The sequence below is a fragment of the Rhea americana genome, unplaced genomic scaffold (genome assembly GCF_003343005.1).
Source record: "Rhea americana isolate MKP2758 unplaced genomic scaffold, rheAme1 scaffold_60, whole genome shotgun sequence".
Classification (NCBI taxonomy): Eukaryota; Metazoa; Chordata; class Aves; order Rheiformes; family Rheidae; genus Rhea; species Rhea americana.
In genome coordinates, this window is record NW_028186757.1 from 746,380 (window position 1) to 764,345 (window position 17,966).

At 36.5% G+C, this 17,966-nt stretch overlaps 1 protein-coding gene across 4 annotated transcripts in view; it reads right to left on the reverse strand.

Moving 5' to 3' along the window:
* The window catches only part of CLCN3 (Cl-/H+ antiporter 3), a 64,580-nt gene that overhangs the window by 19,002 nt on the left and 27,612 nt on the right, over positions 1 to 17,966 (reverse strand). For all 4 annotated transcript variants that reach the window (XM_085319844.1, XM_085319841.1, XM_085319842.1 and 1 more), the window contains exons 3-6: positions 6,200 to 6,357; positions 3,765 to 3,864; positions 1,312 to 1,499; positions 509 to 631 (exon numbers count right to left, since the gene is read on the reverse strand). In XM_085319844.1, coding sequence (XP_085175970.1) covers positions 509 to 631; positions 1,312 to 1,499; positions 3,765 to 3,864; positions 6,200 to 6,357 — 569 coding nt within the window. The remainder of the gene's footprint in view (positions 1 to 508; positions 632 to 1,311; positions 1,500 to 3,764; positions 3,865 to 6,199; positions 6,358 to 17,966) is intronic.

Consider the following 17,966-nt stretch of genomic DNA (forward strand, 5'->3'; position numbering starts at 1 on the left):
TGTAGTAGCAGACAAACAGTTGTTAAAAGAAAGTTTTTAAGGATATCAAATATTTTATCTCATGTGTTGACTGTTTATCAGTTTGTGTCACTTAAGAAAAAACAGTACAGCAAAAGATCAGCTGTTGTAACAAAGGACTCTATTCTGTCAGTGAATCACTGCTCTCTTATAATTACAGAGCAAGTTGGAGGAGGAGGGTAGGGGGAGGAAATCACTCTTCAGAAGCTCTTCAGAAGTTTATACTAAGCTAAGTATTTCCAGAAAAAGTAGTCCAGCAAAAAGCACACAGCAAAAAACTACAAACTCAGGATACCCTCTGAAACGTCAAGTATTTTTTTCAGCTATGCTTGACACAATTACATTATTTCCATTTTAACACCTATATTAATGTGTTTCATCAAAGTCACAGGGTCTTCCCTCTTGCCTTTCCATCTGACTATCTAAGGCAACAGAAACTTTTCTATTAATATGAAACACTTATATAATGTACATATTATTTAGACCTCACCTCAGGTATCCCGGAGCCACAGGCATAGGGAGCAAACACCTTCACCAGAGAAACTGCTAAGAAAGCAAAGCTCAAAGCCCAAAAAATGTACATTATGTAGTTCATTATGTATGAACCTGGACCCTATAAAAAACAAAAATCCCCAAACGTCAGAATATAAATCGGATGTATGAACTTAGTTACTACTTAAAAGTAGCCTGGATGCACTCTTATACTGTAAAAGTACACTTATACATACATTTCCTGGGAGAGTAAATTATAACTAAGTAATTAGAGTGTCAGTTTTATTTGAAAAGTGTCAAGTCATGACACCTTTTCCTCAGGTTATATGTACCTGTAACCTTTGTTACACCAAGTTAGAAATTTTCTAACATTACATATTAGAAAACAAAACAAAACAATAGCACAGGCATATTTATAGCTATTAGATGCTAAATATACTAAATACCAAGTTAAATATTCTGTATTAAAAAGTTTTGTCATAGAAAAATAAAAACAAGTTATAGAAGATAACACAAATTTCACTTACGTTTGGCTTTTTTGTATAGTTACAATCAAGAATAAAAATTCCCACATTCATTAACAATTCCATACTGTTCCTGTAACTTCTTTACACTGGTAACACCCTAAGCCCTCTTGCAGTGTGTATAAATGCACATTTATTATGGTTTTACTAATTAATCAATCAAAATCCTTAAAAACAGAGCAGATAGCCCCAATTCAGTACTCTAACCTTAAGACTGTGTCCTCTACAATCAGCAGAGTTGTTGAGCAAGCCCATCAACGAATGGGTATATACTTACTTCTGCTTGACCAATTATTAGTTCTGCCCATGTCTTCCACTGTGGACATTTGTCTCTCTCTTCAAACGTTGTCTCATTTGAACCCCAACAACACTGTTCATGGTTAAACCACAAAGCACTAAGGCAAATGCCTTCCTTTAAGTCAGTCATCCAATCAGCAGCTATGTCTATTAACCCTGCCAATGCCCCTGTTGTACAAAAAGATTTTGTATTAGTATTCTGGGAAACAGAAATAAAACACAGCTAAAATGAAGAAATGTGGTGGCGTTAATTAATGTAACCTGAAATTACAGAAATCCTAAAGAAATATGCATTTAAAATATTAGTGATTTTCAAGCATATACTCAATTTGCAATGTGGCAAGATTAGCATTTTCCTGAAAAATCTAGAACTGTGCATATTTCTGAAGTTAAATGCATCTCCCCTCAGCATCATTTTTCAACAATCCAGTGAAACTCAAGAGCCATAGGATTGTTATATTTTTCTGATGAAAAAGACAACACACCTTCCGACAAACAAACCGTACCACGCCTCAAGAGGATTCACAAACTATTCTAATCTATTTTGTACAAAACAGCATATTTTGACAATTGTTACTTTGCCAAAAATAGTTTTAGAACATCATAAATAAAACAGCAGATAAACCCGATGACATTCAGAGTAATCTACATGGCCTAATTCTGTAACATGTCAGGCACACAAAATTCCTGCTAAAGGTTACAGGCATTATAGATGCTAAGAACTTCTTGAACTCAAAGTTTAAGATGAATTCTGTTTTGTAATTGCATGTTGAAAACTTTCTGAAAGAGTCACTGAAAAATGGGCATTACTTAGGAGATCACTTCAAAGAATTAAAAGAAAAATCGTTAGTTTACAAAAGCAAGATACTTATTCACGGTAGCAGTATACCGAAAAGTTACATCTGAAGTCAAAATTTTTCTGACCATGAACAACTGTTAGTTATAGTTTCCTATTTTTAAGGTATTAATCACTACTAGACTTTGCTGTCAATAGACAGTCACCGAACTTACTTGTTTACACTAGTATTAGAGAATTACCTCTAATTTACCTTCACTAACCTTGGTAAAGCCTCAGTTTGAGATCATTGCCAATTAAATAGAATAATCGAACTGTACAGCAATATTTTATTAGAACATAACTTCAAACAAATTATGCTGATATGAATGAGTAAAACACATATACAAAATCTCATGGTAACTGAAATCAAGGTTGCATCCCTTCAAGATTCATCATACACGTACAGTAGTGAAACTGTCAAACCTGTTTCACTAACAGAAAGTTAGGAAACTGAAAAACCTGAAGAGTCTGATGAACACAATTTGATAGCAATGTGTTGTTACGAAGCACAGTAGAGCAATTTTAATATACATTGCAGCTTTGAGGGAAAAAAGTAAATTTAGACAATGGATATTGCACTTTTCCACCAGAATTATTACAGGCAATTTCCAGTAATTATACGCTCCTAATTTGTGCATGCATAAGTATATAAACACATGCCATATATACTTTGCATACGTATTAATTCATATGTGATTTGTGAAAGCAATTATGTATTTATCTGAGTGGTAATTTTACGTTTATCATGCCTCTAACAGGCACAACCAATCTCTCACGAATCCACTTTACCTAGAATTTAATCTAATTCTCTGTTTGAGATACTTGTTTGGACAAAATGGGCACAAAAATTTGTGACTTTTCACTTCTGAATATTTTATCAGTCCAAAACATGTTTATAGAAAGTGGCACTGCATCACAGCAGGGCCACAATTATGCTTCTAGTTGTACAACCCATCCTAAAAATATTTTTTAAAAAAAGATAAAGTTGAACGAAAGGCCAGTGAACACTAATTCTTACAGCTAATACTTTTTGTATAGCAATCTCTACAAAGATGGACATAAACATATAGCTAGATTTTGCTCATGTATTGCTCACGTATTTGCTCACATGTGCTTTACAAGCAAGTCTGTTTACTGAAACTACACTTATGCCAGTTACTTTTTGAAATAATGTGACAGACTTAGTAAGGTTCCGAGCAAGAAAAAAACAAGTCTGCAGCAGAAAAACATCAAGTACAATCAATTAACACAGAGATTTTTGAAAGAAAACTTATGGGAGAAAAGTAAAGTTTAACGGACAAGGAAGAACCACCATCTCAGTGACAAGATTAAGGGACACTGGTAGTTTATTAGTTTACTTGAACAAACTCTCATTGCTACCAGTGGGAAATGGATGTCTTCCATTTGATCAGTAAACCCTCCCCCAAAACTCTGAAGTCTGTAAATCAAGGTAATCCCTCTTTTTTCTTCCCTCGTGAAATAATATTAGTAGCTTGAGCCAGTTCTCATCCAGGCTGGCAGATAACATATGAATGAAAGTCACAGTAACTACACATGCTAACGAAGACGACAAAGATATCTCTATTTTTATTTACCTGATGCCAAACCAGTTAGAGTGACTACGAGCCATCCTGACCATGCATCATACAAACTCTTTGTCATCTCCCATGCTGATTCTTTCTTCTTGCTGTTAATCTGCAAAGACAAATCATAATCTATGTTTGAATGCATTCCTGTAATACAAATAGAAGGAAAAAATAAATACAGGATACAAACTGCACGATGCAAGCTGTAGGCAAATACCTCCTATCTCTAAACTATAAACATTCTTCCAGGATAACTGCTTTACAAACCCAATTCAAGCCTGATTATTCAGACATCAAATAACTGACAGAGGACAGGGAAATTTGCTTAAAGAATTAAAGAACAGAAAATGCACACTTTAGATACTCTGCATACTCTGTAAGATGGGCATCTAAAAACGTAATTGTAAAATTAATACTTTTTCTTCTAAATCTTAAATGATTTTTATTATGTTGACCCTGAAATAAATGGCCAAAAGGTCATTTTTATACAACAACTACTAAATGTATAATAAAAGAGCCAAGCTGGAAGTAAACTACTCCACATGATTCAAATTTAAACATTTATATTTCAAATACACATTTATGTAAATATTCATGTGTGTTTTTAAGTCTAAACATAGAAGTGGACAACTGCCTGCTAATACTTCTAGTTAACTGTTACCAATGATAAAACACTGTTCTGATAAAATTCATTCTTATTTTAGTCTCATTTACTTTAGTGTATGAGCTTAGCTGAAATTTGTGCATAATTTGTTTTATGATTAAGCCTTCACTATAAAACTGCATCCTAGTCTTGTGGTATTTTCATTACTTAAGAGCAGAAAGAAAGTGTGTGCAATAAACAGGAAAAAACAAGAAAGCAGAATACTGGGCAAGAAGTTCTAGAAAAAGATAACTTCCCTAGAGCAAATATATTTATTTTACATTCATTAGATTCTCATTTTTTAAAATAAAATCCTATGTTTTTCTACAGTAGCATGTCTTTCAATAACAGCATAAACTAGCACTCACTCTTTTCTTTCTAAATCTCTGATTAAGTGGCTAGATGTTCTCCCACGTTCTATGACTATAAACTCATGCAGATTGTCTGTTCTGACTTTTCTGGTTTCAAATTTTAAAATGAAGAACAGCTGTCAGTCCTGAGAAGATCACTTATCTCCAGGTGTGCGCACTTGCCGGCATTTGGTCAGGCACATCCACTACGTATTAACCTATACATTTGCAGTGTAAAGATGAGTTGTTGCAATTACCACATATTAGAAATCAAATTATGAAACTAAGTATCATATGGAAAATATCCCGTCAGAAAAACTATTCAGTCAAAATACATGTGTTCTCAGATTCACTGCACAAGTGAATCTCTTCCTCTGGGGGAAAAAAGAAAAAAAAGGGGAAAAAAAGGAGTAAAACTGAATTGATCTGTTTTCCTTTTTAAATTACTGTAAGATTTTTAAACCATGGCAGATTAAATCAGTTTATACACCCTACATTTGCTTCCAGGAAGTTTACATTTGCCATTTCGAAAGAAGGCAAAATAATAAGTTACTCAACCAACTATACTATACTGCACATGAAGCCCTTCAAACAATCAAGGCAGTACTCTAATGCTTGAGATCCAATTAACATTCTCTTCTAACCACTACTTTTGCCAGTTAAAGAGATCTTAGGAGAACCGTATCTTCACATCTCCAAAGCAGGCTTTCTTTAAGGTAAATTAACGTGAGTACTACAAAAATTTGGCAGTAAAGCTCTCAAATAGCATATTCTCTCCTAAAATGCTATTAAGTCCATAACATGAATGACAGTATCTAGTAGATTACTGAACAAAAGAACTGAAGTTCAGTTCATGAAAGAACTCACAGCAGAACACACTGATAAAGGTGAATAGCCTGAACCTTAAAGGGTCTTCTGAAGAAACAAGGAGATAGATGAAAAAGCAAGTTGTGTGATGGCAAAGTATAAAGGATGCTTCCATACTACTGAGACTACTATTTTTTTAATGTATGTATATCAGTATAAGTGTATATATGTAGCAGTACTCTAGATGTACTTGTGTCAGTATAAAAGAGACATATATCAGTGTCCATTTTCCTATGCAAGAAAAAGCACCATAAACACTACTGTATTGCTCCAAACACATCTGCTGAAAAAATAGTCTTAAATATATCTGTATTGCAAAAAAAGACAGTATTGTAAAAGTGTCATTTTGAGGAAAGAAATTTATTTGCACTCTAATACCGTTTCCTTTCCGATTTATAATACTGTCACAAGACTGCAGATAACAATGAAACAGCGCTTCTTCTTTACAGCATTACAGTAGCTCTATCTGATGTAACTACTAACAAATTTTAAAGTATTCACATACTTTTATGTTACTAGATCAGACCTTAATCCCAATATCAACAACAACAAAATCTTCAAGTATTGTTATTTATCTCAAGTACCCGTCTATGCCTTTCTCTGTCTTTGCACTTCTCTCGAACCCAGTCAATGGTATGGAAATCATCATACGTTCCTACTCCAGGAATTGGTTCATCCAGAAGGTCCAATAAATGTGTTGAACTGTTGATACTTCCTCCATTTGTCATTGTATAATGGGTTCCTATGACAGAAGAAAGATAGGAAATAAATTCTGTAATAAAATAGCTAAGTATTCTAATGATCATAACTTTATAGCACGTAAAATTTCTATGCAAGTAATTACGACACTTCCCATAATATGCATATGTTGAAATGCATTGCTCAGTCAGATCCTAACAATCCCAACACTACCTCTAGTAACTATTACTGATCTTAAGTGTGTATCTATGCCTTTGGGCTTTGATGTTTTGTTTATGTTGTTTCAGTATTTTTCAACTTGCCCACTTTTCTTCCAAACTAAGATTATGCTCTATTAAGGGAAAGGGAAAGGGAAAGGGAAAGGGAAAAACAGAACAATCAACAATCTCAGAAAATTCACAACTCGTGTACTCCAGCAATGTCCAAGGACACTACAACCCTACAACTTGCTACAGTAGGCACTGTAATAACACTGTATGTATATAAGCATTTGAGTTTAAGAAAGAAATTTGCTTTCAAAGTGAATCTCTCAGTTTTCCCTACTCTTTATGGTCCAGTCCACATCGCTGAGCACTCTATGACGAAAGATACATTCCAACTGCAAACAGGCATTCAGTCCACAAAACCAGATTAGAGCTAGTCCAAAGCAACATCCCCTGAAATAATTACAGGATGACACTGGGTGCCGAGTACCAGCTGTTTCCCTCTATAAATTTACTGTTATGGAGCCATGTTATTTGCTAACTTAGACATAGAATAATATAAGAAACTTCCTGCAGCAAAAAAGGGAAGTTTATTATTTTAAATATGTCATCATCTTCAGCAGGTAAGAAATCATTTAAGGTCTCAATGTTGCATGTTAACATTTTTTTTCTGTCATTCAGCTGTAGGCTAAATTTGTACATCACTCTACTTCATATGTCCATTGGTTAAGTATGAATTAACATACTAGTTAAAATATTGTTCTGTGTGCAGACTCTTGACAAACTTCAACAGAACATAGTGAAAAATAAACAAATGTTGACACAAGTTGTACTTACTTTAGTTTTTGAACTGCTATAGGAAAATTTGTCTGTAAAAAAGCTAAATCGGATGATTGGACACCATGTTCACAGCATCTCCATGCTCAGCTAAAAAGCAACAGTGAGCTACGCAAATATATTTATATGCTTTAAATCTCAAGTAGCTCACAGAAAACCCTTCAGTCACGAAAAGTTAAAAATCTTGTACAAAGGAAATGTACTATTTTTTCATTACTAGCTAGCTCCTTCACAACCAGCTTACAGAGCAACACCTGCAAAACTGTTTCTTTCATTGATCAGAATAAGGAAGAAGAGCAAGGAAAGTATGGAAAATTTTCCCTTTTCCACAAATGATGGAGAATGTTTTGTCTTTTGAAGCTTCTGAATGTCATTACTTCTCCAACACCTCTTTTTATCAGTTCCTGCAGTAGTCTGTTTACAGTCCACAAGTATAATCATTTTCTGGATGACTGCCAAAATGTATCAGGCTGGTATGGTCACCATCCCTCCACCCCCAACTGCTTCTGTAGCAGTAATTGCCATAAAGGAAACATTTACATTGAAGTAATATACACAATGTTGTTTCTTGTTTAACTACAGGAAGATCATTTAGTCAGTAGCATACGGCATACCACGCTACACTCCTATTCTTGAAGATCTATTCCTGATGATGGCCCAACCAGCCATTGAGCCCAATACTCCTACCACTTCACACAGGCATTAGAACTCATTTCACTGGACTGACACCTGAATAGTCAGGCAGGTATGCGGGAATTATTTTTATTTCACTTTTTATTGTAAAGTCAGCTCTACAGTGTTATCAGCAGCATATTTCAACCCATCAAAGAGAAAAAAAGAAGAAAAAGAAAAAGGGCGTAACTGTAAAGTCCTTGCAAATGCTACAAAGGCCACACTTAACAGTCTCAGCCATCACAAATGTGTAGGGATTAAGTCTGGTACAAAAATAAAATTCTTTTGCCTTTAAACTTGGCAAGTGTGAGATTTATCACAGGCTTACGATTGCCTTTTGACCCAAAGGGGCGTCTTGGCCATCCGTAGCACGACAGGTCTCATTTAGGTTCGCTATATAACACAAATTAACTCTTAAGGTTGAAAGATGACATACAAGAAAATAATAATTAAAAAGTCCTAGTAAGACAAAATACAACCTAAAATTTTCAGACATACAAAACCATTCATTTTTCTATTTAACAACCTTACTTTGCTGTCTACATACAGCAAAGCTTAAAATGGTACAGAAAAGCAGAGGGTTTTTTAATCTTCAAGTGAATGGAGAGAATGCAAACACGGGAAACATCCTCAACAATGCCTAGAGCTTTTTCTAATGCTACCATGATTGTCATTTCTTTTTTTAACATTGCTTTCTTCCAAGCCTATGCCATATTAAATTCTCCCTCATCTATTTATCATAGCTAAGCCCTGCAAACTTCTTATCAAAACTGTTCCTGGTCTCTTTTAAGGTAGCTGTAAAGAAGCATTACCGATGTGTCCGTTAATAAAAGGCTAGCAATAAAAAAGTTAAGATACATTTGCTAATGGAAGCGAATATGAAAACCTTTCTCTAGGATAGGGGAATCCAACTCTCTTGCCATTTCCAAATCTAGTAACCAGAAAGGAAGTCTGTCTAAGACACATCTCTGACTAGCCAAAAAGGCAGGGAATTTTTATTTATTTATTTATTGGTGGTGGTGGGGAATGGGTAACAAGAAATTTCACACTGTTATCATTAGTTTAGCTCTTAAAGGTAAAATAATATATTATAAAAACGTTATTTTTACATGAAAAGGACTCATAATTTACTTTCACACAATCATTAAATTATTAATTTTCCACAGTGTTTAACTGGAATCAAGCAATTTGCTGAACCTGGATGATCACAGTAGGACAAAAGCTTGCCTCTGACCTGGAGTGTCACTTTATGCTCTGCTATATAGGGAAGAATATCAAACTGTAAGGAGAACACAGTCCTACGCCACACAAGACAAAGGAGAGCTAAGAGTTGGACAAGCATCATGAACAGTAACAGATCATACCCACCTGAATATAAGGAAAAACTTTTTTTTACTGTGAGAGTGCCGGAGCACTGGAACAAGTTGCCCAGAGAGGTTGTGGAGTCTCCTCTGGAGATATTCAAGACCCACCTGGATGCAATCCTGCCTAATGTGCTCTAGGTGACCCTGCTTGAGCAGAGGGGTTGGACTAGATGATCTCCATAGGTGCCTTCCAATCTCAACCACTCCGTGATACTATGTGTATTAAAACATGTTGAACTATTTTTTGCAGGGAGATCATCAGAGATAGCACCACACACTGCATCAGACACTAAACAAAACTTGGAGCAGACTACAAAGACGGTCATCACCAAAGAGTGCTGGAGATATATATATATATATATATATATATATATATATATATTATTATTTTACATCAAACAGGAAATGGGCAGTGATATCCTGCATTAGTGCATGGTAGAAAGGCTGTCCTGGAGAAGACTACGAAGTGAACAACTGTATAACATCTGATGCTCAATATGTAAGATGTAACAGGTATCCAGTCTGACAGCAATGACAAAGGATATCCTCCAAGTAGTAATATGACCTATATTGCACATAACTACTCTGAAGGAGGTTTTAAAGAAATACATCAATACTTGATAGTTTCTGAACTTTCACTTTTCTTTCTTCCCTTCCTCCTCCTGCAGTCCACACCATGAGAAACTCTTTCAGCTATGGAGCTGGTGATTCTCATCACATCATATATATGTAGCATATACCATATCACATTCAGAAATGAGTGCACATAAACTGTTCCGTCTCAAACTGAGCATATAGCAGCTTACTCCACTTTATGACAGTGAGATACATCTCTAAGGACAGAATCACAGTTAGGTTGAGCTGATGAACAAGACTACTACTACTGCCACCCAAAGGGGAGGTCTTGATCTCCATTTCTAACTCTCACCCTTGATCGTACACTCCCATTCTTGGCCTTCGATTAGCTCTGTCACTCATCTGACTGCACAGTATACCGAACACGCTAATCCAGCTAAGCATACAAAACAAACAAACAAACAAACTTTCTGCCATTTTACCGAACCGAAATCAAGTATCATGCTGTCAGACAGAGCCAGTGCAAGAGCAGGAACAGACAGAAGAAAGGAAGGGAAGGGCAAACAAGATCTCCCACAGCAACAAACCATCAGACTAGATCTACTGAAATATATAAACGGGCTCTTGTTAAATTTTAATTATGTCCTTTTCCTGGAAGCAGTTCAGACACTTCTACATAAATATTAATATCCAATCAGTATACAGTAATATTCATTTCACAGAGCTCAAAATTCCCTGAGAAAGGTACGTTCAAAAACATTCCACAGTTGTACACACTACAACAAAAAACATCACTAACAGAGTCCATGGCAGAACAACAATACAACCCAATTTCTCAAAGGCAACTTCTCTACCACCTACATAAAACTACCTCTTATAGCTAGAGTACCCTACAGTTTGCTGCTGCTCCCATATCCCTTTTTCCAGACAATGCAGAACTATACAATATTTCACTTCACTGTTGTCTGGCTGACAGCAGTGCAAGGTGCTTCAGGTGTGCTACTTCAAACAGTGTAAAGGGGAAGGAGGAAATGCACTTCTGTGACGAAAAACCAAACTAATCAGTTTACACCAGAGGCCAGGATAAGCCTCCCTGACATGAGCATCCAAACCTGCTGAGTGCTAAAATCTGCAGGAGCTGGAGCTCTCCACAGGCAAGATACTAATCTAAGTCTTTGCTTCACCCATGTGCCCTTGGGTATTAGACAGCAAGGAGAATGGAGGCAGGGAAGCACCCTGAATGCGAAGCACACCATTAGGATCATTCACACTTGTAACAAGGAAGATTTGTATAAAGAAGATGTGTTAGTGCCTGGACTTGTTTTTGTATCCCTATTCTGACCTCCAAATGAAATGTCTAATGAAAAAAAAGGCAAGAAATAATTGTCAGTTTATTTCAACTTGTCTGTAAAAACTCAAGAAAACAGTCACTAGAGTGCTATTGTTTTTACCAGGGTAGAAGTAACTTTTAAACTTCAGAATCAGAAGCAAACCATATCATATCAGAGCATATTATCCACTGCTGCTGACAATCATTGATTTAAAGCCTTTGCAATCAAGTAATACTCTTTTCTTTGTGTGTAGCTAAGAATTCAGCTCATCTCTTTAGTTGGCTCTCTTGAACCATAGGCTTAGAAGCTTGAACTTACAAAGCTTACATTAGCCTTCTCAGCATTACAAACAAAATTCACATAGAATGACAGAAGCATATATATACCAACTGAAAAGTCAGTTAGCAAATCTGATACAGTGGGAAACAGGAAGACTTAGAATAAGGTCGGAAGAACAGGGAAAACAAAAAGCTTTACAAAAACTCCTCCTTACCATTTCTTTTGGCCAAAAATCTAAATTCAAAAATAATCTTCAAAAAGAGTAGGAGCTGATGGAGTAAATGAATAAAGAGGAGTAAATGAAAGTTGAATAGTACTGCTGCAGAGTGAAACAAAGCCTTTTGAACAGTTGCATCCTCTGCAAACAGATAGGAATCTGAGGCCAAGGCAAAGAAAAGGTCAAGCATTGCTCAATGCACATTGTATATAAAAGCAAGCATCAATTTTGGCTTCTTACATTATGTGGAAATACTTCTTCCTGTCTATATGCTGCAGTGAAAAATGGCTTTATCATTATAGATTATTTTTTCTTGCAGTCAAAGTACATGGAAGATAGACTACATAACTTATTTAGCTATGTCTACAATCAATATGAACTTCAGGTATGTAAGTGAAAAAATATGTGTGGTTCCCACACTACTATATTTACAACTTACAACATAAGATAGACAGTGCACAGACTGTGAGGAAGGAGATGAGAAAAATAACGGTATAAATATATAATTGGAGAAATAATCCAACTTCTAACAATGACCAGGCTTTACCAATAGAGTCAGGACAATGGAAATTAAGATAATCAGATTTCTAAGCACTGCTGCTGTATGTACGTAAGAGGTATTTACTTATGCTTTGTTTTGGAGGGCAAAGACAGGATGCAACAGAAATAATAATCCTAACATTATTATCCCAATCAGGCCTAATAAGAACATAATCTTGGTTACTTCATTAGCCTAATATTGCCTGCAGTATTATATCTCAAATTACTTCAGAAATTTGAAAAGTACATGCCTAATAAAGAAGATTATCAGTCATACCGCCCATGCAGGCAGAAAATCTATAACTACCTGCAAATGACTGCAGCTATATTCCATAGTACCTTCTGTTCGTCAAACTCAAACGACTTAGACTCATAATAGAAAATTCTTGTTCCCTTTCTATACCAGGAACCATAAAATGAAGTGCTGCAGAAATACAACGGCCTAAGAAAGCTGGGCGGGTTCCCATAACATATAAAGTTACATATGAGGTGGCTCTAGGTAACACGTTTCCTGATACACCATTCAAGGAACATTTATGGCTACAATCACCTTGATCAGAATTTCTGGCCTGAACCTTGAAGTGCAGCACAGCATCTAATTAGTCTGAAAGTTAATTTTATTACTATTCTACTACCAATAAAGTTTTTAGGGTCAAACTCTAGCTCTAAGCATGTGTAAACACCTTTCATACCACATATTTCAAAGGTCATGATGAAAATTTCAGTCTCTGATGGCTTTCAATTCATCTGCCAATTTTGAAACATGAGAAGCCCATAAGCAGAAATACAGCCTAAAACGCAAAAGTAAAACTTCTGGAGGAACCTGTGATGGGAAGGGGGGTTCCCCAATGTTAATATTAATAGTATAATGTAAGCAATATGAACTGCACCTACGCGCAGTGATGATTTGTCCTTACAGCAAATAAAACTGTACGTTATTTTGCCTCATAAAAAAAATGAGTTTACTAAAAATAACTCATTGGTAAATCTGGTATGTCAGAAAACTGAATGCTCTTTCCACACATAATTTTTACATCTCCTGGCTACCAACTCAGTCACAGATTATTAGCGATATAGCATTTCATTCATTTCAGTGGCAATCCCGTGCACATAACAAATACAAGTTAGTTACCACCCAGTGCTTGCTGAAGCTGAAGTTTTCCTACCGGCTTAGACAGCCTAGCCACTATATACGTGCTGCTATCACCCATATTTCAAATTTAAAAAGAAAAAAATGAATGCTTATTTAAGACAAAAGGAGGGAAAAATTGGAGCCAGTGAAAGTATCTGTGATTGGCTGGAAAGACAGCAAGATACTGGTGTTTTGGAAATATCACATCAATCCTGCTAGCAAAAAAATGACACAAAAATAAGTCCAAGGCAAAGAACTGCACAATACAAATAATAACAATTTATTTACACAATATATTCCAGCATATGGCTCATTATATAACAAATTCTTCTGAAATGGGTGACATGTCAGTTAATTACATGTGCACAGTCCTAAATCTAAAAGCTCATTAAGAGGTGAAAAAAGCTTTTTTGTATTCTACCTGAGAAGACAGTAGAACTGAAGTACTTCTGTAGTTTTATATGAATATATCAGAGAGGATAAGAAGGTCTGGAACTATGAGATTAGCACTACATAAAGAGAAGTATCAGGACAGAGCAAATTAAAAAAAAAACAAATATCTATAATCTATTAGAAAAAATACAGATATTATTGTAGTAATCAGTATTAAAAAATTATTTATTTATTTTTATTACAGTTAAGAAAATATGTTTTGAAATCTTTCCAATTTATGTTTTACAGTATATTTGGATTGAATGAATTAAAACATCTTCCTAATGAAAACCACTGGGTCAAGCTTTTAATAGTAATAGGATATAATATTTCATATCTCATTTCATCAATTGTTAGTAAAGGTCACTACTTAAAACTTGAAGACCCCAAACGAGTTAAATAGTTGTTTCATCACTGCTGAGGAACAGCTACTTGGGTGAGCCACTGCAGTCAATTAGTGCAACGAATGTTATAATGTTACAAAGCAGTTTTACAAGACAGGGACATTAATCTGCACAATAGAGGAAGCATCAGTATGTGAATTAGGGGAAAAAAGTTACGTAGACTTTAACTACTAAGCTTGTTTTCCCTAAGTATTTTTTTATCCATTTTCTTCTTTTTTTTTTCTTACAATACTCTGAAATCCATATAGGAAAAAAGCTTTGAGTATCCTTTTCCAGATCCATAAATAATATAAAGAAATGTCAAAAATTTGCTTTAAATTTCTGTTTTAGTCTGCCAGCATTTTAGCCTTATTTTGATATCAAGATGACAATAACATAGATTACTTTGGTGCTGTAAATCAGTAAATTTTGATGAAAGCTGTAGCACACACTTTATGATCTGCAGACTCAATCTTTTTATGAGTCATACACACTCAACAAATTAAGCTTTGCAAGAGAGAATGGTAATGTTTTTTCTAATTCTAAACTCCCTACAGTGAGCTGAAGAACCACCAGTAATACTGTTTTAAAATACTGTATCAGAACACAGTAAGCACAAGCCTTAATGGCATTCAATGAAACTACGGGGTGGCGGGGCGAGTCAAGTCACACTTGGGAATTTTCTTGCTAGCTCCAAGTGATGTCATCACAGCATAAACAACTAGTATGGCCCTAGACTGTTTTCTTTACAGTATTTGCAGTAAACTCTGTATTTAAAAGCAATACTCTGATATACCAGACACCACTTTGCACTACAAGCATCTCCGCTTTTTGTGCTATGTAGTGAACTTCAGTTGTGCAGCCAATCCCACTTCAATGTCTAACTATAATTTGCAAAGTTAGAAGGTTAAATAATGCTGTTGTGTAGTTCTCATCTTTACAACTTTCTACAAATTACATTCTCTTGTTTCTGGTTATCAAGATGTACAGTCAACTTATTTTCCCACCCATCTGAAAAAAATAACAAAAAAAATTTAAACACACCTCACAAATGTTCAAAAAAATACTGTCCTCAGTTTTTCAGGAGTCATTTTAAAATCTGGCTTACAAAATTAGCATACACTTGGTGCACAATAGTGATCTGGGCAGAGAACAATGGGATCAAGAAGTAATAGTATAGGTCTAAAATTTGCTTGACTTAAAATACTCTAAGCTGTATTATAACTTGTTGACATTCTTAGTGTATGCTGATAAACACTGTAAGAATCAAAAAGACAACAACATGCAACTTGTTTATGTAAAGTACTAAAACACAGATAAAAATGCTAGATAAAAAGTGACCTAATTATTTATAGAAATAAAAGCTTGCAAGAAAAGGGTTTTTTTTAAAAAAAAAATAAATAAATAAAATGGCTTCATAGTGATTAGAGGGGAAAAAAGAATCTACTCATTTTATGTAAATCAAGTCTTTATTTTTAAACCACCTCCTCTTCAATGCAATCACCAGCAGGCATAAATGTTGGTAACTCTCTAATTTTAGACCAGTCAACTTACACAGAACTAAAGTGAGAAATAATCACATTTGCTGTTCTTAACAAGAAGGCTTAACCTACCAAAGCCAACAACAACAAAAAAGGCATATCCTCAGAACGTGAGGCCATAATCTTACTTCTACTATAACTACTCTCAATACAAAACCAAAACTTTAAACAAGTTTATTGTAAGAAACATATGGCAAGCTTAAAAGAGGATTTTTATGAACACTGAGACCAGTGGGGTTTTTCGGTTTTAATCTGCTTTCTTGCAAGCAACAGTGTAAAGAACTTATCACAAAGCTCTGATTTCTTAAGAGTGCACCAATATTGGCTTGGCTTAACATTACAATTGTACAGTTTTTCCTCTGTATCTCAAAGATATCAACAAAGAGTTAAGTCTAAAAACACATAAGGAAACTTCTAAGCTAGAAAAAAAACATTATTTCTACTCAAGTTATCAAAAGGTATGAAATAGCTTCCTTAAGCTCTTGCCAGTTTGGTCATGGTCAGCCACAACGACAATTTAAGTCTTCTGTGCAGAAGAAGGCTTTATTTAAGAAAAGGAAAGGCTGCCACATATCGAAGATGGAGTCACAAGCTGATGGGATCTGAAGCAGGACTAATCTGCCCACAGAGAAAACAATCGATGACTCCACAAGCACCACCTAGGGTTTGACTCCTCTCCTACCGAAGGCACCAGGCTGGCAAACAACGCAGCGCAGCAAGGCAAGAGCCGTTATAAACGCTTAAGATCCGAAAAGCTACCTAGCACACAGCTATGCACACACGGAGCTCCAGCGCAACACCAACTGCCGATACCTCTTTTATGCAACTCTCTCAGCGGGATGCAGTCTCCCCCGCCATCGTACGGGGAGTACGGGTCCGAGGAGGCATCCATGGAGGCGACGAGGCCGGCGCACGTCCGCGGGGTCAGCGCCGCGGCGGCATCGCTTACACAACGGCCGCGGCGGCGCGGGCCGCTGCCATGTTGGCGCGGGAGCCGGGCTGCGCGCCGCCGCCTCGGCGCAGCGCCGGGGCTCGGCCCCCGCCGCTGATGTCATCAAAGGGGAACGAGCGCAGAGCGGTTGCCAACGGCTACGCGCGCGCGCGCAGCCGCGCCAGGCGCGGGGGGAGGGGAGGAGAGGCGCGGCGCTGCTGGGGGCTCCGGCGGCACCGGCGGCGAGGCCGCCGCGACAGGGAGCAGCGGCCGCCTCTGCGGTTTGCTTGGCCTGCACGGAGCGACGCAAACGCCTACTGAAGCGCTGGGAAAATGAAAAGTTTCCAGCTTCGTTGAGTGAAACACGTGAACGAGGTTTTCAGCAAGGCGGCTCTCCTAGTCCTGTGACTTGCTTGTCAAAGTGAATCTGACGTCTGTCAGAGGCGTGGTGACAAGTACACGAACCACAGGAGAAATTCACTTATTAACGTGCAGCTGCCAAAGCTGTCAGCCTTTTCAACAAGTTAGCCGTGGGTTTACTGGCTCAGTTAAAAAGGCAAATTTGCATTCAATTCCAAGTACCCCTGTCCTCTACTGAGCTAGAGAGATCTGCTTGCTGTCATCTGTATCAGGAAATGCTCTCTGTAAGAGGCCTCCTACAATCACCTTTTCAGTAAAAGCAACTGAATTCTTGAGTTTTTGAATGTCCAAAACCGGTCTGATCTTCAGAGCCATCGTGCATTCTCACCCTTCAGTTTTGCCTGTGAAAACCAAGCTAGGGACTTAATTTAACATCCCAAACAGTGAGACACCCCTAAACAAGCTCTCACTCTCAAAACATGTCATCACAAGTATCCTATCCCACTCCCACTGATAGCACTGGCAAGAAACAGAAAACACTTCCTGGCAGCGTATCAGCTGCCCATAGAATTAAGAGTCCATCTGAACTTTAAATTATCCACACTACTTTGATTTAAGGGGAAGTGTGACAGAAATCCCTGAGGATTTTCAATTCCATATTTCAATAGCACATACACAGAATCCATAATCTCATTATGAGGCTTTAAAGGAAAACTCATTCATATCTGGAAGAAATATGCAAGAATTTTTGTAATCTGAAGAATGATTAGAGAATAAATTATTATTGTAATTATTATATGCTTATTACAAGAGGCAACTCTAGAAATTCAATTCCGAATTTGATAAAATATGAA